Source organism: Otolemur garnettii, unplaced genomic scaffold (assembly GCF_000181295.1).
Source record: "Otolemur garnettii isolate 467f Iridium unplaced genomic scaffold, OtoGar3 scaffold00032, whole genome shotgun sequence".
In the NCBI taxonomy this organism is placed as follows: Eukaryota; Metazoa; Chordata; class Mammalia; order Primates; family Galagidae; genus Otolemur; species Otolemur garnettii.
Genome location: NW_003852427.1, coordinates 8,673,856 through 8,697,164, shown reverse-complemented (window position 1 = coordinate 8,697,164; position 23,309 = coordinate 8,673,856). Strand labels below are relative to the sequence as shown.

The 23,309-nt window shown below is 36.9% G+C and overlaps 1 protein-coding gene across 1 annotated transcript in view; it reads left to right on the top strand.

Annotated features, from left to right (window-relative positions):
* The window catches only part of PIK3CB (phosphatidylinositol-4,5-bisphosphate 3-kinase catalytic subunit beta), a 71,014-nt gene that overhangs the window by 38,794 nt on the left and 8,911 nt on the right, over positions 1-23,309 (top strand). The window contains exons 8-13 of the mRNA XM_023512994.1: positions 2,350-2,493; positions 3,791-3,890; positions 8,731-8,909; positions 9,985-10,094; positions 11,189-11,267; positions 23,091-23,258. Coding sequence (XP_023368762.1) covers positions 2,350-2,493; positions 3,791-3,890; positions 8,731-8,909; positions 9,985-10,094; positions 11,189-11,267; positions 23,091-23,258 — 780 coding nt within the window. The remainder of the gene's footprint in view (positions 1-2,349; positions 2,494-3,790; positions 3,891-8,730; positions 8,910-9,984; positions 10,095-11,188; positions 11,268-23,090; positions 23,259-23,309) is intronic.

The following is a 23,309-nucleotide window of genomic DNA, read 5'->3' as shown; positions in this document are numbered from 1 at the left end:
AATGTTTCATAAGAAAGAAAACAGCTAAGAATTACTCAGAGTTCAAAGAATTTGCTTGAGTCCTCTTTACATTCTCTACCCACTACCCCCAATATTTACTCCAGACTATAAAAAAACTAAAGCATACTGAGTGTGGAGGTCCCTGAGATCTTCATTAGGCTTGATGATTCACTAGGAAGACTCATAGGCCTTAACATATAGTCATACTCACAGATATTATTTATTGTAGCAAAATTTGAAAGGGAAAGTCTCATGGGGTGAAGTCTGAGGAGACCAAGCATAAACCTATAAGGGTCTTTTCCCAGTGGTTTTACACTGAACATATTTAATTCTACCAGCAATGAGATATGATAATAGATGTCTACCAGAGGACCTTGTTACAGACTTGGTGGCTGAGGTTTTTACTGGTGCCTTACCACATAGGCACCTTCTGCTTAGCATGTACCGAATTTTTTATATGTATTTATATGTATAAAAATGTGGATATAGAATAATATTGTACATTTTTAAATCACACAAATGTCTTACTATATATATTATTTTCACTAATTTCTTTTAAAAAACTTATCAATATAGTTTCTTCCTTTCACTAGTATATAATAGTCTTTCATAGGCGTGTATCTTATTTAATTCATTCCTCTATTAAGGAACATTTAAGTTGTCTCAAAATTTTCCTATTGTCAACAATGCTGTACTGAACACATTTGTATAGTCCTCTTTGGGCAGTACATTTGTGAGAGTTTACAGGATTTATTAAAGAAATGACAGCCTCAGAAATAGGGCTTATCTATTTTCTTTCTAGTCTCAAAAATGAGGCTTATATACTGTATGGTTATTTGAGAAGTAAAAGATATTGGAATAGTATGGATAATGTGATTCTTTTTTTTTAATTGTTTATTTTTAAACTGTGTGCTATCCAAAGGAAATTATACAAACTCTTCAATAATGATTATTTCTGAGGACTTCCATTAGAAATGTGAGAGAAGAAACTTCCTTTTGTTTTTATGCTTTCTATTTTTTAATATAATTTGTGGGGTTTTTCATTGGACATGAATTTTACAATAAACCTAATTAAGATTGTGGTTGGTATAGGTTTATGCAGTTCCCAATTGGTACACTGTTTCTCTAAGTTTGCATTGGAGACTTCATGGGGGAGGGGCCACCTGGTTTCCTTTGGGCTGACCCAACTGTCCCCTCCTCCCACCCCCCCAGACAGAGTCTTATGTTGTCACCCTCAGTAGAGTGCTGTGGCGTCATAACTCACAGCAACCTTCAACTCTTGGGCTTAGGTGATTCCCTTGTCTCAGGCGCTGGCTACAACACCTGGCTATTTTTTGTTGCAGTTTGGCTGGGGCTGAGTTTGAACCTGTCACCTCAGTATATGGGGCCAGTGCCCTACCCGCTGAGCCACAGGCGCCACCCAACCGTTTTTCTTAAATGCATTCAACCCTCTATAAAATGCTGTGGTCCCCACTTTCCATTAGCTAATTCTAATGGGTTTTTCACATGTCAAGTTTTCTGGTTATGAGTTTTTGTTTTTGGTATATAGTCCTGTGAGTTTCCATCTCAGCTCTACCTTATATTAATTCCTTAACCATTTTTTGCCGAAGACTGTAGTTAGTAAGTGGAGCAGTTGGGATTCGTACTATATACTATCAGAATTACCTCTGATGGAAGTGCGTTTACAGGTGGATGGTTCAGAGATAATACAAAATAGTGAACCACTGGCCTTAATTAATTCAGCCCCATTAATTACAGTATATTAATTCAGTGTGAATCATTCCTTGCTTACAAATGTATTCATTTCCTTATCCTTTAACTATTTGAAGTTAAGATTTTAATTGTTCACTGATATCTGGAAGAAGGACTGCGTTAACCCTAATGATAGCAAAGAAAAGATTGCTAAAATACTGCTGGAACTTTATTTTCAAAATGATTGCTTGATTAAGTAAAGTTTTCCAGCATGATCAGAAATTAATATTAACATACCTAATTATTTTGGTAACTCTAAACTGATTGTAAATACAGTCACTAATTGTAATAGTAATAAACTGATTGTAAATACAGCCATTAATTGTAATAGTCTTAATTCATTTGATTTAAATATCCTATATATCTGTACTTTGGTCCTCTTTACTACCCCTTCTCTCATAGCTTCCGCTTTTGTTCTGATGCTGTAACAGTGGTACAGTGAATGCAAGCATGTAGCTAGTCTGGTCCTAAAGCATGCAGCAAGTGTGGCCCAATAGAAGCATCCTGTTATAATAAGTTAGTATTTGATAGTGTGATAGGAAGGGACCTTTTTCTGGCACAGGTTATTGAGTTACTCTGTCTTTTGTTTCTTTTCAGTGATGAAGAATTGTCTCAATATCTTTTACAACTGGTGCAAGTTTTAAAATATGAGCCTTTTCTTGATTGTGCCCTTTCTAGATTCCTATTAGAAAGAGCACTTGCTAATAGAAGGATAGGGCAGTTTCTGTTTTGGCATCTTAGGTAAGTCTTTTGTATTTTCAATTTGAGCCCACCATGTGCTTTAGTAACTACAAACCAGCATAAAGAAAACATTTAACTGAATAGTCAGCTACTTCAATTGCTTCTGAACCCTTTATAACTTTTACATTGATTTGGTACCTTCTCTTATTTCTTGAAACCCAGACTGTAATTTTTATGGTTTGGCAGAGTAACTCAGGTAAATGTCCATCCATGCCTACTTGCTTGACATTTAACTAAAACTAATAATGTATTGCTATTTATCACTCAGATTAAATATATACTCCTTCCAGAAGGTTATGTATGGTATTATCACTGGTGTTGCTAAGTGAAGATAACGTTTTATTATAATTACAGAAAGTTTATTCAGTTTCTTTATTAACTAGGTTATTTTTAGAAATATACAAACTTTATTTCACCAAGTTCATATAGGAGTAGAACCAGGAAAGGCAACTAAAGTCAACCTTGTGTTTCCTAAGGAAATTGTAGATTTCTCATTTCTGACTCTGTACTTAGACCTTTTGGGTTTTTAAAATCTGATCTTCAGAATATTGAAACTAATGTTTATTTTGGTCTTATTTTTATACCCCTCAGGGAATGACAAAATAAATGTTCCCTCCTTTTTCAAATATGTACAATTATTCCTTTTTTAAAAATTTTTGTTTTGTTTTGAGACAGTCTCTCTGTGTCACCCTGGGTAGAGTGCCATGGCATCATAGCTCACAGCAACCTCAAACTCCTAGGCTTAAGAGATTCTCTTGCCTCAGCTTCTCAAGTATCTGGGACTACAGGCACCCGCCACAACACCCAGCTGTTTTTAAAGGCGGGGTTTCACTCTTGCTCAGGCTGGTCTTGAACCTGTGAGCTCAGACAATCTACCTGCCTCAGCCTCCCAAGTGCTGAGATTACAAGCATGAGCCACCACACCCAGCCTGTAAAATTATTTTTTAAGTGAGAAAAAATTTGGATAGACTAAGACATTAGTCAACTGTATAGTGTCAATCAAATTTCACAGATCTCTTTCAGTCTAATTGTCTCTAAATTGGTAAGATTACTTTTCTCCTCTGAAAAGCAACTCAAGTAAAATGAACCATTTATAAAATCTCATAACTTTTCAAACTCTGAAGTTTAACCTATTAGAAAGTTGACCATCTCACTAATAATTATATGAGATGACCTGTTCTTTTCATTTGTTGGCATCATAAATTTATTTATTTCTTTGTCAAATAAGTCAGTATTTTTATTTGCTGATCTGAAGTTTTAATAAATGAGCCATTTGGTTATTATTAACTTTCTGCAGGTCAGAAGTGCACATTCCTGCTGTCTCGATACAGTTTGGTGTCATCCTTGAAGCGTATTGCCGGGGAAGTGTGGGACACATGAAAGTGCTTTCCAAGCAGGTCAGCTTGTTTTCATCTTTGTGTTCAATTTGGTGCATGGTGTTTTATCAAATGCTGTTTCTCCTACCGTGTTATTTCATACAAGTTTCAGGAACTGAACTTGATGAATACATTCTTTCATCAAAATTTAAGTCAAGAAGTGAAGTTTCAAAAACTTAGCAGAAAAACTTTAACTGAACTTGAAAAATAATTAGTCATATTTGGATGTGGTGACTTGAGCCTGTAGTCCTAGTTACTGAGAGGCCTAGGCAAGAGGATTGCTTGAGGCCAGGAGTTTGAGGTTGCAGTGAATGATCATGAGGCTACTGCAAGTGTCTTTTTAAAAAAGAACATTCCACTTAAGACATGTTCAATATGTGTATGAGGGTAAGAATGGTCACAAAATTTTTAGACCAGTTTTTTTCAGACTCCTGAGTTACTCTTCCCAGTAAGTGTAATATTATTTTTATACTGTGTCACATATATGAATCATAAATACTATTTTGAGGTAGTTGAAACTGAAGTTCGCATGTGTTATGGTTTCTAGAATTCAGAATCCACAGCTACTTTTTATAGTATATATACATGACTGAAGTTTTGATATTCTCCTGAAGTCCTGAAATATTGCTAATATTATAGGTAAGTTATTAAGTGTTAACCATATGTCAGGAACCATGCTGAGTGTCTTAAGTATATTATCTTATCTTACTTTTCTAATAATTTACCAAAGTAATAAGCATTACTTCTGCATTTGACAGAGGAGGAAACTGAGGATTCAAGTGTTTAAGTAATTTGCTTAAAGATACACCTATAAAATGACAGGATTAAGTTTCAAACCTAGGTCTGTCCGGCTGTTGTAAAGCCAAAGTTCTTTGTATGATACTGAGTTTTCAAACCTTTTTAGCAGTATCTCTCTTTCTCTGTTATCAAAACTTACACAGAGGTAATACTGTTACCTATTTTACAAAGCTAAAATAAAATGTAAGTTATTTAAGAGACCTGTGAAGCTATCTTATTGAATAGAACATTTCAAAATTGAAGGTTATTGCTGACAGCTTCAGTCTCAGTATCCAGTTTATTTCTCTGTTTTGTTTTGGAAATAATTCTGCTTTACATAGCTAAGTAGTTCTGTTGAGTTGGATTGGGGTCAGAATGAGAATCACTACCCTACATCTTATAGGTCCTTGATGGTGGCATTAATCTCTTCATTTCTTCTTGCAGGAATGCAGTGTTATTTTTCATTTATTATTTTTCTAGGTAGAGGCGGTTCTAAAGGCTCCCATTTGGCCTTTACTACCATAATAGCTCTCATTCCACAGGTCAGCAAACTAATGTGGGGATTCTGCTATCTGCTGAGTATGTCTGTTCCAATTATACATCCAGAAACTGGGGGAATAATAACAGGATTGGTTTGGTGATCCAACGTGGTGAGATAGACCTGAGCTAAAACTCCACTGATACCTGGCGTCTGTAAGCCCTTACTCTGACTAGTGGACCACAGAGACATTTTGGGTCTTCTGGAATTAGTGTCAGTCTAGAGCCAGCGCCCAGTAGTCCTAAAGGTTTACTTTTCCTCAGTGCAAAGTTACTTTGGCAAAAGGTCTTAGGTTTCTTTGGGAAAGGCTGAGAGAAAGAGGCTATGGTTCTTATGTAGGAGAATTTATAGTTGTCATCAACACTGATAAAAGTATTAAAGGTAGCTAGGTATATGGTTGCATATTAAAGGTGAATTCTGAAGGTTTGCTGACCAGATCGTTACTGTGATGGAATAAGCGTCAGCACAAGCTGTATTTGACAAGTAAATAAGTCTTCTAGTCTTTGCTTTTTGGTATATTATTTTTTCTTTATGGCAAATGCTCTCCTACATTAGCTCTTATGACATGTATCTCAATTTGAAGGCCTTTTGTTTCCTCACCTTTAATTTTCTGTTCACTCCTGTACCCTTCTAGATTCCCACCCTATTTTTATATCAGATCCATATGGTGGTTCCCAGATGTACCACACTTTTCTAATTCGTTTGCATGGCCAGAGAAACTTTCATAGGCATCCATTAGATGTTTTTATTGTTTAGGGGGTTTTCATGGTGTTAAAGCAACCATCTCTGATCCTTTCCTTTTGGAAAGCAATGATGGTAGTAGTAGTTAACATTTAATCATTTATTATGAGCCATTTATTCTTCACCATGGGATACTGTTAATCTTATATTTCATACCTACCCATATTGCTTGTGTTCATGGCAGTCCCGAGGTTATGAACAAGTTAGGTTGTGAAGGTTTGTTCTTAAGTTTAATTTGTATGTAAGTTAGAGCAGGTACATTTACCTATTACTTGTCATAGTCTCTGTTAGTAAGTCTGAGTCAAATGTAAGTCGGATGTTTATAATTCTGGGACTACCTATACAAACCATTATTCTCTCTCACCTGGACTTTTTCATTAACATCCTAAATTATGTCCCTGGTTTCCATTCTTGCATCTCCCTCCACATTCCTTACACAGCAGATAAAGTGAGCTTTAACAAATATACCTTGTATTATATCATTTCCCTTGCAAAATCCCCACAATAATTTTTCACTGCACTGAGAATAAATTCCAAATTTTCTACCAAAGCCTATAAAGTCCTATTTGGGTCTCTATTTGACCTCATCATATGACTGCTGTGTCTCTCACCAACAATTAAATAACACCAAATATTTTCTTGGAGCCTCAGCTTGATTTTTTCTTTTTTTTTAAGATAGAATTTCACTATGTCACCCTTGGTAGAGTGCCATGGTATCACACCCTCCAACTCTTGGGCTTAAGAGATTCTCCTACCTGGCTATTTTTTATTTGTGGTTATTCTTGTTTGGCAGGCCGGGGCTGGGTTTGAACCCGCCAGCTCTGGTGTATGTGGGTGGTGCCCTAGCTGCTGAGCTACAGGCACTGGGCCCTCAGCTTGACTTTTATACAAAAGGATGCATAAAGTATGAACAAATTATTCTCACTATTTTTTTTTTTGACAAGGTGTTGAAACACTGAAAATATTTTACTTATAACCCTGGGGTATTCAGGACACAGTTCCAGGAAATGAATATCAACACTATTAGAGATGGAACATAAACATTTCCAAGTGTATACACACAGAAGAAATTCAAATTTGTAGTACTTCCAAAAGTTCTTTTTTGCATAGCCCAATTTTCATTTTGTTTCCTTTTTACCAGTGTTTGTATAGCTCCTGAAATTGCTGAGAAGTAGAGTATCTGTGGTTTTGACAGATGGCTGACTTGGCAGTTTTACCTATCCTTCCTAATTTCCTGTGAGCAGGGTCTCAGCCTATCTATAGCAATTGCATGCTTGAATTCACCTCCTTGTATAGTCTTGGTGGTTTCCCTGTATGATTTAAAGCAAATCTCCTGTTCACAGAATTTCAAGACACAATACATTATGTTTGTTGTATATAGTATGTATATTTAAGTCTATTTTTAAATATTTATTTCTGGTTTTAATGAAATACTTTTAAAAACAGTGCTCTTTCTGATTTATGGTTGGCTGAGGGAATTTCTTATGAATTTTACACAATATGACATTAAAAGACACAGTTATTAAACAATATAGTTGATAGTTTTAGCACAATGATTTTGATTTCATTGGCTGTTGCTGGTCTACCTTGTAATACTTGCATTTTTTTTTTTTTTAAGACAGAGTCGGCTTGGCGCCTGTGGCTCAAGCGGCTAAGGCGCCAGCCACATACACCTAAGGTGGCGGGTTCGAATCCCCAGCCCGGACCCGCCAAAACAACAATGACGGCTGCAACCAAAAAATGGCCGGGCGTTGTGGCGGGCGCCTGTGGTCCCAGCTACTTGAGAGGCAGAGGCAGGAGACTCGCTTGAGCCCAGGAGTTGGAGGTTGCTGTGAGCTGTGATGCCATAGCACTCTACCCAGGGGGACAGCTTGAGGCTCTGTCTCAAAAAAAAAAAAATAAAGACAGAGTCTCACTCTATCACCTGGGTAGAGTGCCATGGAATCATAGCTCACAGTACCCTCAAACACCTGGGTTCATGCGGTCCGCTTGCCTCAGCCTCCTAAGTAGCTGGGACAACAGGGGCCTACCCCAAAGCTGGGCTAATTTTTCCTATTTTTTTTAGTAGAGGTGGGATCTCAGTTTTGCTCAAGCTGGTCTTAAACTCCTGAATTTAAGCAGACCACCTGCCTTGGACTTCCAGAGTGCTGGGATAATAGGTGTGAGCCACTCCTCCTGCATTTTTTAATTTACATTAAGTTTTGATAGCTGTAATTACCTCATTACCAAAACAAGTAATTTAGATTGATACTACAAAATACTGTGTTCATATTCACGCTTACTTTATTGCATAGTATTCTGTTGTAGCTATACTATTAAAGGAAGGAGAATATATTGAGATGTCATTTAAGAATAATGATAAGTAGATATTAAGATTAAATATAAGGAACCTTAGGGTTGCTGATGTCTACATAGACTTTCCACTTATACTGTGAAGTAGCCCAAGTGGAGTGGTTCAGATCAGTGGTGTTTCAAATTCTATTACTCAGGGAACTGTGCTTCTTAAATACCTACAATCTGTGTCTATATACTTTTCTCTAATTTATTTGCTTCTGTTTAAGAAAAAGTTTAAAGAAAGTTTGAGAACAGTGCCTTAGGTAACAAATGTTAAAAATAAGATATTTATTCAGTTGTATGTAAAATGCTTGTCATAAACCAAACACTGTTTTTGCTTTATCTGGTTGTTATGTGTATATATATGTTTATATGTATATGTTCAGGGTAGGTGCTACTGATTAATATGATCACATGACATGTTATTTTTAATCAGAAGTAAATTTTGGGGTGGGGGAACTTATTTTTCAGGTTGAAGCACTCAATAAGTTAAAAACTTTAAATAGTTTAATCAAACTGAATGCTATGAAGCTAAACAGAGCCAAAGGGAAGGAGGCCATGCATACCTGTTTAAAACAGAGTGCTTACCGGGAAGCCCTCTCTGACCTGCAGTCACCTCTGAACCCATGTGTCATCCTCTCTGAACTCTAGTAAGTGACCATCTGTGCTTTGCTCAGTGAGTCTTCTGCGAAAAATAGCAACACAGAAAGGATTTCTGAACCCCTATCTTGTAGGAGCACTAGGGCCTGCTACAATATAATAAGGAATAAAAACCTTAAAAGAAGTAGCTGTTAGTGGTCATAAGATCAAATTCAACAAGTCATAGCCTCTGCTTATATAGCCTATGAGTTAAATTTCTTGTGGGGTTAGTGAAAGTTATTGCAAGTTAGTTTCCTTTCAGTTATAGGTAATTAAATTTATTTTTTAAATACTACTGGTTTCTAGGAGTTAAAAATCCAATATGAGTAAAATGTTGGAAGCCACAGTGAACTTTATTAATTGACTTTCCTACTTCCAAATGAGATCTTGAACAAATTTGGAATTGTATTTCTCACTTTATTTTCTACAAGAGTAAAAATGGAAAAATAAAATGTATATTCAGTATAATAGCAATATTCAAAGTTTATCCTTCTTTAAGAAATCAAGAATGATATAATGATAATGTTCCAGTTTTTTTACTCAGTAAGGATAATAAAGTTAAAGAACTGAAGAGTTGTAAAAAGGGCAGATTGGCTTGGTGCCTTAGCTCAGTGGTTAGGGTGCCGGCCACATGCACCAGGGCTGGTGGGTTCCAACCTGGCCAGGGCCCGCTAAAACAACAATGTCAATAATAACAAAAAAATAGCCAGGTGTTGTGGTGGGTACCTGTAGTCCCAGCTACTTGGGAGGCTGAGGCAAGAGACTCACTCAAGCCTAAGAGTTTGTTGAAGTTGCTGTGAGCTGTGACACCATAGCACTCTACTGAGGGTGACATAGTGAGACTATCTCAAAAAAAAGAGGCAGATCATGTATCTGAGTCTAGCCCATTTGGCATTAGTGCACATCAACCAAGGCTGTCCTCAGTTTTCCATTTCTACCAAGACAAAATTTTCTAGGTCTGACTTCTGCAGACCTGAAAGGAAGAAGTGAGGGTTTTTTTTCCAAGCCTAGTATATCAGGGTAAAATTACTATCTTGCATATTATCAAATTGAAGTGGGCTCATTTTACCCTTTTTTGATTTTTAGTGTTGAAAAATGCAAATACATGGATTCCAAAATGAAGCCTTTGTGGTTGGTATATAACAACAAGGTATTTGGTGAGGATTCAGTTGGAGTGATTTTTAAAAATGGTGATGGTAAGTACTGAGACTTTTTTATAGCACCAGATTCCCTAAAATTTTTCATTTGTTGTTTTGCTTTATCTGAAAGGTGATATGTAAATGTGTAACAGGTAGAAACCAAGAAGTAGCTGTCAGTGGTCATAAGATCAAATTCAACATGTCATAGATTCCTTTTTTTCTTCTTTGAAAATGACTTTTACAATTCACTTAAATATACTGTTCTAATAAACCTTTCTTTTTTTCCTCTTTACAACGCATACGTTCTTTTGATAAAAAGCTTGTGAAATACAAGAGGATATTTTCAGTAGTGTATTCATACATCCTGTTTCAGTGATAGCAATATTGATTTTGCTGCCATGGTTTTGCATTTTAATAAAAATATATGCTTGACCCAATTTTATAAAGAAGTTGTTCTGAAGTAATCACATCAACCAAAAGGCAGTCATGAAGTGTTAGTCGCACAGAAAACTATTGAGCTTCAGGTTCTTCATATCCTGAGTATTATAGCACCTGTACGTCAAGACTATTAAAAGGAATTAAGTGAGATCACATAAAGAAATATGCTTAACATATTGCCTGCTTACATCTTCTTTATAAAGAACTCATAGTGTTTTGCTAGACATTTAACCCCACTTTATCATACAAATGTCATTATATACATGTTACTACTTTCACATACTATGTTCCCTGAAAATATCCTTGGACATGATAATTTAACCATCACAATTTTGTGGACCCATGATGCAGTTACTTATGTGATTCTGAAGAACTCTCTAGCCCTAAAAAGCAAAGGAGGAAAAAAAATGACGTGGTGTAGTACACATTCAATGTAAGACAAACTGTATAGCATCCAAACAATTAGCATGGTAGCTTATATCTGGTAAACCATTTTATGCATTTTTTAATGTAATTTTTGAAGTAATGTTCTAGGGACATGCTAACCAATGATCCTGGTATTTAACATAGTGAATATGGTCAACATTAACATTTTGGAAAAGAAGTAGCATGGAATTTATTAATGGTTTTAGTTAATTCTGTCTAAGTTAGTTAACCTTGAGTTAATGAATTACTAGGCATAAAATGGAAATGAAGCAATTTTTTCTCCTTAGATTTACGACAGGATATGTTAACACTCCAAATGTTGCGCTTGATGGATCTACTCTGGAAAGAAGCTGGTCTGGATCTTCGGTGAGATTTCTAGTCGATTTACTTATGTATGTTTGTCTGTCTTGGGTTATATTCCTCCCACAGCAAAATTTCTAGTATTTTTCATTGTTGTTGTGGGTTTTGTTTTGTTTTTTTGAGATAGAGCCTCAAGCTTTCACCCTGGGTAGAGTGCTGTGGCATCACAGCTCATAGCATCCTCCAACTCCGGGGCTCAAGCGATTCTTTTGCCTCTTACTTCCCAAATAGCTGGGGCTACAGGTGCCCACCACAACGCCTGGCTGGGTTTTTTTTTGTTTTTTGTTTTTTTTTTTGGTTGCAGCTGTCATTGTTGTTTGGTGGGCCCAGGCTGGATTCGAACCCACCAGCTCAGGTTTGTGTGACTGGCACTTGAGCCAAAGGTGCCAAGCCTATAATTTCTAGTATTTTTTGTTGATTCCTTCCTTCCTGCTATTCTGAATAATTATTCTCTGTGATAACATTTATATAGCACTTTACATGTACTTTTAAATATTTTAACTTACCTAAACCTCATTAGGTTTAAAACTATATGTGTGACTGAGATTTTAAAAAGAAGAAACAGCTTTGCATTTTAATAAGGCCTAGATAGACAGCATGAATCACTCATCAAGCTGGGGTTTAGGAGGTGCTCTCAGAGAAGGATGTGCTGTGGGTCATGGCATCAACAAGGCTAGAGAAGGCCTGTGCCTCTAGAGACATTCACTCCTCACCAAAGGAAAAGAGCTAGAAAGGTTTCTTTAAGGCTCTCAGGTTTTTTGCTTGCTGTCATTAATAGGGGTAGACAGCAGAAGAGGTTTGTGGTGTGGTCAAAGAAAAAGAAAACATAAAAGTCAAGCCCCAGACTGGGAATTATATTTACAGTGAACGAACAAGGGGTAAATAATTAAAGAGCTCATAGAAATAAATATACAGGGAAAATATATAGAAAGGGATTTCAAAAGAGATATAAACTACTATGTGAACACAAACAATACCAACTAAGAAGTACAAATTACAAGACCACTTAGATACCATTTACATCATAACAAAGATTTCTATAAATCATAATCCAGTGTAGGGTACTATTTGAAGCAACAAAAACAGGGATTTTCATTACCATTGTAAATTGATGTCAACCTTTATGCATGTTTATGCCCTTCATCCAGTATTTCCAAAATTTACTGTAAGATTAAAAATGTAGACAGAGATTTATACACAAAGATATCCTTCCTTTTTTTTTTTTTTTTTTTTTTTTTTTTTTTTTTTTTTTTTTTTTTATTGTTTGGGATTCATTGAGGGTACAAAGAATTAAGTTACACTATATTTGTTAGGTAAAGTCCCTCTTATAATTGTGTCCCACCTCAAGAGGTATGGCATATACCATAACCCCCTATCCCCTGCCCACTTCCCCTCTCCCTGCTCCCTCATTCCCCTGCCCCCCACCTTGAGTTGATTTGAGTTTTTCTCTTATGAGGGTATGTATTAAATTGTCTACTGGCTTCTATCTTTTCTTTTGTTATAGCCTGCTAGTAGATTTGAGGTTGTATCTCACTGTGATTTGAAGTTGCATTATTTCTCCAATGTCTGATTATATTGAGTAGCTTTTCATGTGCTTGTTGATCATTTGTGTATCTTCTTTGGAGAAATGTCTATTTAGAGCCTCTGTTCCTTTGTAAATTGGGTTCCTTTATTGTTGAATTATAAATACTCTTTCTATATTTGAGATACTAGTCCCTTAGGTAAATTATTTACAGCTATTTTCTTCCATTCTGTGGGGTTTAGTTCACTTTCTTGATGGAATTTCGAACACATCAGTTTATCTACTTTTTCTATGTTTGCTTATGCTTGTGAGTGCATGTTTGGAAGTTCTAGTAGGGAAGTGCAGCTACTCATGCCTCAACCAAAGAATGGTCCTCTTCTCTCTGGGAAAGTCATTTTCAACTGAGTGTACTCCTTAGGGAGAGATGCATATGGAGCAGTGAGGAAGGGGTCACCTGCCTAGCAACTAGATATACATAATCAACTTTAGTGATCAATGGATTGATAGACGTTGCAGCCAGAGTGCCCTCATATCCAAGCTGTTTGTTTTTTGTGTGCATTTTGGGGAGATTTTTTAAGATAGGGTCTTGCTCTGTTACCAGGCTGGAGTATAGTGGCACAGTCATAGCTCACTGCAGCCTTGAACTCCTGGGTTTCAGGAATCATCCTCCCTCAGCCTCCCCAGTAACTAGGACTACTGCCACTACTCTTGGTAGAAGCAGGGATGTCTGAGGTTGGTTTCAAACTCCCTGGCTCCAGTGATTCTCCTGCCTCAGCTTCCAGGAATGCTGGGATTATGGGCATGAGCTACCTCAGCCAGGCTGCTTGTGCTTTTGGTGTTAGGTCTAAGAAACCATTGCATAATCAAGTGTCATGAAAACTTAGACTTAAGTTTTTGTCTAAAAGTTTTATATTTTAGTCCTTACATTTAAGTCATTGATATACTTTTGGTTAATTTTTGTTTTTTTAAACATTTTTTTTTTAAATGCAGTCGTTGGCCGGGGCTAGGTCTGAACCCACCTCCGGCATATGGGGCCAGCACCCAACCCCTTTGAGCCACAGGTGCTGCCCTACATTTGGTTAATTTTTTAAGAGGATGTATGATAGGAGTCCAACTTCATTTATTTCCATTCAGATATATAGTTGTTTTAGCACCATTTGTTAAAAGATTATTTTTTCTTCATTAAATTCTCTTGGCATTCTTGTCAAAAATCAGTTAATTGTAAATGTTAAGTTTTTTTTCTGTACTCTAAATTCTGTGTCATTGATCTACTTGTCCCTATGTATAGTCTTGATTACTGTGACTTTGTAATCTTTAAAATCCAGAAGAATCCTTCAACTTTTGTTCTCTGTTTTAATTTATTAGGAAATGTCTTAATTTCTCCTTTGTTTTTGAATAGTGTTTTGCTTGACATTGAATTCTTGGTTGTCATTCAGCATTTCTAATATGTCATCCCACTGCCTTATAGCCTCTATGTTTTTAATGGGAAATCAGCTGTTAATCTTATTTAGGATGCTTGGAAATGATGAGTCCTATGTTTCTTTCTCCTTTCAAGATTCTGTTAATTTTTTTTTTTTTTTTTGAGACAGAGTCTCAAGTTGTCACCTTCTGGGTAGAGTGCCATAGCATCGTAGCTCACAGCAACCTCCAACTCTTGGGCTCAAGTGATCCTCTTGATTAAGTTTTTCTATTTTTAGTAGAGACAGGGTCTTGCTTTTTGCTCAGGCTAGTCTCCGAACCTATAAGCTCTAGCTATCCACCCACCTCGGCCTCCCAGAGTGCTAGAATTACAGGCATGAGCCACTGTCCAGCCCAAGATTCTATTAATTTTTGGCTCTTAGCAGTTTGATTATAATATGCCTACTTCTACTGAAGTTTATACTACTTTAAATTCATTGAAGTTCCTAGTTATTTAAGTTGTTTTTCATCACATTTTCAAAGATTTTAGCCATCAATTTTTTTTTTCCTGCCTCTCTCTTGTCTTCTCTGACTGCCAGTATGCATTTGTTTGATAAGTTTGGTAATATTTTACAGGTCCCTTAGGCTCTGCTCATTTCTTAAATTATTTTTTCTTTTATTTTTCTAACTAGATAATTAATTTATCTTCACGTTCACCAGTTCTTTTTTATGGCTGCTTGATCTGCTCTTGTGCCTCTCTAGTGAATTTTTTGTTATTGAAAATCATTTAAAAATTTTGCCTAATAAGTTCAAAGTTTATTTCCTCAAGAATAGTTTCTGTTGGGTATATTTTTCCAGTATATGGGTCATACTTTCTTGTTTCTTTGAATGTCTCATGCTTTTTTCTCAAAAACTGTTCACTTGAATTAATTTGTCAACTATGAAAATGTATCTCTGACTCCTTCAGAATTTGTTATTGTTGCTGTTTATTTTAGTGACTGTTCTGAAATAATTATATAAAATGCACATTCTTTCTCATGTGTGGTTCTTGAAGTCTCTACCTGGTTAGTTTATTGGTCAGCTAGTGGTTGAACAGAGATTTTCTGACATGATTGGAATCCATATATTTTCCTGTCTTTGCCGATGGACTCTGTACTTGGTGGGTCAGTCTTCAACAGTCAGCCGTATCATTTAGAACTATTCCTTAGTACTAACTTCCTACTTGCATAAGGCTTCACAGTTTTCCAGAATTGAGAACTAGGGCCTTCTGAGTTCTTTCCTGTGCATGTGCACATACATGAGAATCTGCACAATAGCACCATGTATATGGCCTTCTAGATTCCTACCAATATTTTAGACGGTCTTTGTGGACATCTCAATTGCCCAACTTCCCCTTTTAGACTTTTTAGTTAGCTTATTGTTTGCTTCAACTTTTATTTACTTCCTAAAACAGCTGCAAGTTAAACAGTGCCTTTCACTTTAGGTGAGGTCTTCAGTCAGGTCAAATAAACACAGTATTTGAGTGAGATCTTACTAGGAACCATCAGAGAAGTCAAAGAATGACAATTCTGCGGAGAATGAGGTTTTGAAGTAGCTCCAACTCCACTGTTTTTCCCTCTAATGGCTGTCAAATTGCTTATGTTTACCGTGATTGTGGGCTGTTGGTTGTCAAAGCTACCACATAATTGGAGAGTGGAGCTTGCACTAGACCATGGTAAAATACTTTATATTCAGCTTTCCCCTGGTTTCTTAGTAAACAGTTCTTGGATTGCTACAAGCCTTTGTTGTATTTACAGAGCTCTAAAATAGTTAATTCTGACAATTTTTGTCAGTGTTCTTATTGTTTTTATAGATAAGGGCTACTGTCGGTCTAATTATTTGGTCTTTGTGACTAACCTTTTTTCACCTTATTGCATAAAAAAAAAATCTCTTTGCCTTTCATGTCTACAGTTTTATTACAGTCTGTGCATGGATTTTTAATTTTTTTCCCTTCATCATTCTTATCATTGTGCCTTTTGAATCAGTCATATCTTTTAGTTTCTATAGGATTTTAACATTTTCTTCAGTATTGTAGTTCTTTCATTCTCATTGTTTTTCCTGCAACTCAATAGATGTATGTCAGACTTTTCTCTCTTGTGTATGTCTTGACCTGTCTTTTATATTCCCTACCTTTTTTTTGAGACAGAGCCTCAAGCTGTCATCCTGGGTAGAGTGCTGTGGCATCACAGCTCACAGCAACCTCCAACTCCTGGGCTCAAGCGATTCTCCTGCCTCAGCCTCCCAAGTAGCTGGGACCACAGGCACCCGCCACAATGCCTGGCTATTTTTTGGTTGCAGCCGTCATTGTTGTTTGGCGGGTCCGGGCTGAATTCAAACCCACCAGCTCAGGTGTATGTGGGTGGCCACATACAGTTGAGCCACAGGCACCGAGCCACCTTTTTATATCTTTATGTGACATTCTGAGTAGTTTCTTATTCTGTTTTCAAGTTTGCTAATTATCCCTTTAGCAGTATCTAGTCTCCTTTGTATTCAGTGTCTCATACTTTTCTCTTACACTTCCTATTCTTTTGTGTTTCTTTCATATTGTTCTGTTTTAGTTCTTGGGATGTCACTTTTTCACTTAATCTCATTCATTTCCTAATGTAGTTAGTAATACTTGGTTTTGTATTCATTTTTGGGTGGGGGGGGAGACGGACTCTCAAGCTGTCGCCCTGTGTAGAGTGCGTCACAGCTCACAGCAACCCCCAGCTCTTGGGCTTAAGCAATTCTCTTGCCTCAGCCTCCCAAGTAGCTGGGACTACAGGTGCCTACCACAGTGCCTGGCTAGCTTTTGGTTGTAGTTGTCATTGTTGTTTTGGCGGGCCTGGGCTGGATTCGAACCTGCCAGCTCTCGTGTATGTGGCTGGCGCCTTAGCTCCTTGAGCTACAGGCACCAAGCCGCTGTTTTTCTCTTTTTTTTCCCCAGTTTTTGGCCAGGGCTGGGTTTGAACCCACCACCTCTGGCATAGGGGGCCAGTGCCCTATTCCTTGAGCCACAGGTGCCATCCAACTGAGCCGGTTTTGTATTCATTATTAATGGGAATTTTGTTTTCTGGGAAGGCCCTTTGCTCCCTGAATTGTGAAAATATCTCTAAAAAAAGAGTTTGCTTTTTGTGGTGTTACCACAGATCTGTTACATAATCAACCAGGTTTTATGTTAAGTCCTTGCTTTTAGGACTTCATACCTCAGAGGTAGTTTGTATTAGGAGCTCACAAAAGACTATCAGAAGGCTTGAATTTTTGCACTTACATGAAATCTTTTTTTCTTTTCCTACCCATTCCCAGAAATTTTCAAGTTCCAGGCCTCCCAGAACTTCGGCTTTGTGTAGGATCTCAGCTCCAGGGTCTGCCTGCCCCATGAACCCAAGACCATTACTCTTTCTTGGGTGGGCATTAAAATGTCAGCCAAGTCAGTAACTTCTGAGTCACTGCAATGAGTAATTCTTAATCCAGAGGTCTCCTTTTCTTTCTTTTTTTAACCATAGAAGAGCTCTATGAGGTTATGTTATTTTTTTTTAATACATGAAAAAATTAAAGTTACATAGATTTTAAACACAGATTATAAAAATACTTAATGGCAGAGCTAGATACAAATCTAGGACTGTCAGACTCTAAAGTTAATGTCTTTAAATTATTTTGCCATGTTAAATGAGAAAAAAAAATTTGGTAACAACATGTCTAGTAGCCCTTTTGTCTATCAGTTTTTTTTAAAGAAAAATTATCCATTTTTAGATCCTTATAGAGTATACTTTTCTAGTGCTATAAAGGTTGAAAAAGGAATTTGCTGAATGTCTTATTTATTTAATGGGACTGGAATAAGGAAGAGAGATCATAATTCATCTAGAAAGGACACCTTAAATGACAGATATCTTTCTTTAAGTTAGGAGAAATTTCTAATAGAACTGTGTTAAAATAGCATTGAAGAGGCAGTAAGATTTTTGTTCAGTCCACGTAAAGAATACTGAATAAATAAGAGGAATGGGTCCTCATAAGAAACTCACTGTGTAGAGACCATAACCTCATTTGGTCTGAACCACCTGTTTTTGTAAATAAAATTTTATTGGCACACAGCCATTTGTTTACATACTGCCTATTGCTGCATTTGTGCTACAACTATAGCAGTGAGTAGTGTGACCTTAGCCTGCAATTCCTAAATATTTTTACTGTCTGGCCCATTGTAGCAAAAGTTTACTGACTCTTATATAAATAAACCCCCAGGAAAATGTTTTTACTTGATTGAGCCTACAAAAGGGGGGGAAACTTCAAACTTAGGCTTAGTAACTCGTTTGTTTTTTCCAAAGTTAACACATAAGCTACGTGGTGGTTTTCTTTGCTAATAGCAGATTCAAGGCCACACCATGAAGCTTGTTTAGTTATGAAATGCTAAGCTAAAAACCTTGTCCTAGTTTTTTTAGTTCCATCGGCCAAGTTCTTTTCTCTTACATTTGATTTTATTCTATCTAAATGTAAAGCAAATTTAGCATCAAATGAAGTTCATTATGACCTCAGACAATGGGAGGCAGCCACATGTGAGAGTGCTAGAAATAACCTAGCATCTGTCTCATGGGAAACATTGTGTGTATGACAAGAAAAGGGAACTTGTCTGTCCAGTGGAGTCTTTGCTGACTTTTTGTACTTTGACCTCATGTTTTTAAAAAAATTGCAGGACTTTTAAATTCTTTTTAAGTACATTTTCAAATTAATGCCTTTTTCTCACCAAAACTTTTTTATGGTTTCTATAAGTAGATGTGCTGCAGTTTTCCCACTGTGTTTTTCTTTGGGCCAGCTGTTCTGGTTAAAATGGGTCATGTAGTTTCCAATCTTTTAAGGTCAATCCCAAATCTTCAGGTAACAGTGCCATGTTTGGATGAATAAAAATGCATATTGTTCATTGCCTTTTTTCCTCTAAAGTTTCAAAAGACTCATTTATATCTTTTATGTCAGATTAGCTCATTTGAAAGCCATTAATATGTTAGGACACCTTGACCCTCTTTTGGTCAACAAATAATAGGCAGGTCTGATAGGTTATTTACATGCCGATCTGCCCAGCCCTTGGTAACTTTGCCAGTCCTCTACTTGTCTCCTCCTTGGCCCCCCACCAATACACATGAAATCAGCTTTTTGATAGTTATCTTCATTAAGATTTTACATCTGAGTTGTACTAGTAGAATTTACTTCTCTTTTAAAATAGCTGTATGAAAATTATTTAAGGATATTGGATCAGCAGTCTTAGAGGAGTGAAGGAAGGATTTGAAAGTAATACAAGCTTTAGGCAAAGGATTTACACTTTTCTTCTTTGGAGGCAATAGGTTAAAGTGCTACTCAGACTTAACATGTCAGAGTTGAAACCAGAGGTATTTTGCTACATATCCATTTAGGGTAAGGATATGGGGGCTACCATCTGTGCTGCTGTATAATTTATTTCATTTTTTTGACTGTTGCTTTAGTAAGAAAGGTTGCTACTTCAGTCAGAGTTTGAGAAAGGAAGGTAAACATTCTGAAATTGTTGACTTGGCCTTTATAAGAAGCATAGAAGTTGACTGCAAAGGGGGCCTAGATAAGATGATCAGGGTTCCAAGTATTTGTCCTCAGCTTGACTTCTGTCAAACTGTCTTTCTGACAAGGATGTTTTTTCCTTCCCATTGTGAATGTCCATCCTCAAGGCAGTGAATGCTTTCATCATTGCCTGCTTTTGAAGAGGAAATTGTTGGACCTGTGCCCAGTTGGGCTGCAAGTGAGGTGGGAGGAGATGCAGGAAAGTAAGAAAGTGCACTTTAACCTGGCAGTGTTTGCTTCACATGTGTTGTGTTATGATAAGAATAAGGGACGTCAGTAAAAATACCAACACTTTCTAGCTGCCTTTCTTACCTAAGGGTACATTTTTAAAAGGAAAAATAAATAATGCAAATGTAAAGCAATCTATTGGTATATATCACTCTATCAGAATATAGTTTGACAGTTCTGCTTCCAACCTTATTTTGATAGAGCTAGAAAAATGCTGGAGACATAAAATAATGTAATTTTTCTTGTAAAGAATTTTATTATAACTGTTTAATAAAACTCTCTTCTTTATCTGATTGTTACAAACACTAACACTCCTATACTCCCTTCTCCATGCAGTGTGCACATACACACACACTTTCTGTTGGTCTTTCATAAACTCCTTCAGAGGCTTTCTCAGTGCTTTTAGGAGGTTTACAGTTCTTACATGGCGTACAGGGACCCGCAGGGTCTTTCCAGCACTCACTATCTCTGTTCCTCACCTTGCTCTTGTGTTCCCCCTTTCATTCTCCTCCGCTGCTGCTGTCCTTCCTCCTTAGTGAGGTCCTTCCTGCTTCCAGTTATGTTCTCCTGGAACTTCTCCCTCGTGCAGTGCTCATGTGCATACTGTACATTTGTGCTTTGTAAGCTCACAGACAGCAGGGACTGCTTTTTCCTGAATCATAGCATCTAACACAATGCTTAGCTATACTCAAATATGTATTAAACCCATGAATTCCATCCCTTGCGTTTTGTAGTTACCTGACATATATCTGATCCTTCCAAGGTTCAAATATTCCATTTTGGAGTTGTTTTTATAATACAGTATTTAGAAAATTAAGAGAAAATATTTGTGGTCAAAACAAGGAAAAAGTTACTACATAAAGAGCTCACATAAATCACTAAGGGAAATGTTTAAAACTCTGATGGGAAGAGGATGTAAATAGCTAAGTGACAAATTCTTCTTAAAATGGTCACAAGAGATCTGAGAAAATTTTCACTTCACCAGATTTGAAAAATCGCAAATCAAAGCAAAATCCCACCTATAAATTTAACAAAAATTATTTTAATTCATAATCTGCTCTTGTCTACAGCTATACCACCTTGAATGCACCTGATCTCATTTGGTAATCTACTCTCCAGACTGTGTTATTAGCTACTCTCTAGTAAATGAGAATATCAATTCTTGTCTTTTTCTGAAACTGTATTTAGTCACCTCTTTTCAGTTAAGATTGGTGTCTACAAGGAGTTTATAATCCAATAGGAGAGGTAAGCTTTCAAAGCTCAGGAAATAAGAAGTCATGCAGACCTGTTGATGGCACCTTGGTACTCTGGTTTAACTTTTTATTCATATCACTGTCAACTGGAAGACATGAAGCAGTTCTTCATTCACATCGGCTTCATTGTCTGTTTTCTCTTGACAAGAAGCAGCCCGTTACATAAGCTGGAAATTGTGTTAGGTTTAAAAGATAGATTTAGAGACACACAGGCCCAGTTTTAAGTTGAGTAAGTCCACTTAGTGAACTGTGTGACTTTTGGCAAGTTACTCATATTGCTCATTTATAAAACTGGGAACTTAACCTTATAGAGATTTTGTTATTCACTTTGTTTGTTGATTCAAAGATGTTTATTGGGTACCTACTTTATGCCAGGTATATTCTCAGGCACTGAAAATACAGCAGTGAACAAGATATCCCTGCCCAATAGAACATAATATATCAATGGTGGAGAAAGACAAATAAGTCTGTACAGGATGGAGGGTAATGTTGAGGTCTATACAAGAAAGTAAAGCAGGACAGGGATAGTGAGTTTTGTGTCAGGGGTAGTGTTTCATCTGTTCTCCCTGAGGTGGTAACATTTAAGCAAAGACTTAAAGAAGTGGGAGAGTAAGCCATAGGGATGTCTTGGGAAAAAATGTTCCAGGCAGAGAAAACTATACGTGTAAAGGGGTGAAAGAGGAGCTGAGCACAGTGGCTCACCCTGTAGTCCTAGCACTCAGGGAGGCCGAGGTGGGTGGATTGCTTGAGCTCACAGGTTGGAGACCAGCCTGAGCCAGAGTGAGACCCTGTCTGCACGGGCACCTCCCAGCTACTTGGAAGGCTAAGGCAAGGAAATTAATTATCTGAGGTTGCTGTGAGGCTACACCACAGCACTCTACCAAGGGTGACAAAGTGAGACTATCTCAAAAAAAAAAAAAATGGCATGAAAGAGTTAGTTGCCTGATATGTTTGAGGAACAGCTAGGAGGTCAGTAGCTTAGGAACAAAGTAGGCAATGGTAGTAGGTGAGATGAAGAGGGACCAGATTGAAGATGGCCTTGTGAACCATAGCAAGCATATTGGCTTTTACTCTAAAATGGGAAGAAATTGTAGAAATTTTGGTCAGGGAAGTGATACGAGTACATTTTAAGTGAGCGTGTTGCTGTTGTATTTAGAGCATACTATGATATGGAAGCAAGATGACCAGTTAGGAAACTATTAAATAACTGAGGTAAGGGTTGATGTTGACTTGGATAGGGTGTTAGCAGAGGAATGGTGGGGTGGAGATGGGCTTAGATTCTGGATACATTTTCAATGTAGATAAATTCAGTGTTGAGCATAAGAAAAAGCAAAGAGCCAAAGATGAGCTTGAAGATGAACTTGAGATGGGCTTGAAAAACTGAAAAGACACAGTTCCCCTAATCAAGATAATGTGTAAAGTGGTTAGCCTAGCACTTGGCACTTACTAGGTATTCCATAAAGGGAGGTTCCCTCCCCCAAAATTTAGAGTAAAAATGAATGTGATGTGCTTCTGTCCACCTATCTGAGCAAAAAATAGCATGTTTCAACAGAGTAACTAGATAACAAATAATACAAGATTTAGTTGGCACACTGGAACTCTTAATAAATTACTCTATCTGTTGACCAGAAGATTTATTCTCTATCCAGAGGTAGGCCTTATATTTTTTATATGACAATAGCATAGGAATGGCAAGTAAAACAGTAATAAAACTTTATCAAGGAAGAAATCTTAAAAAATAAATGTTTCATTTTAAGGAAAATAAGACTTTATTCTTTTGTCCATGGACATTATAAAAATGTGACTTTATGCCCATTTTTTTTTTCTTTTCAGGATGCTGCCTTATGGCTGTTTAGCTACAGGAGATCGCTCTGGCCTCATTGAAGTTGTGAGCACCTCTGAAACAATTGCTGACATTCAGCTGAACAGTAGCAATGTGGCTGCTGCAGCAGCCTTCAACAAAGATGCTCTTCTGAACTGGCTTAAAGAATATAATTCTGGGTTAGTTTATTTATTTTATTTTATTTTATTTATTTATTTATTTATTTATTT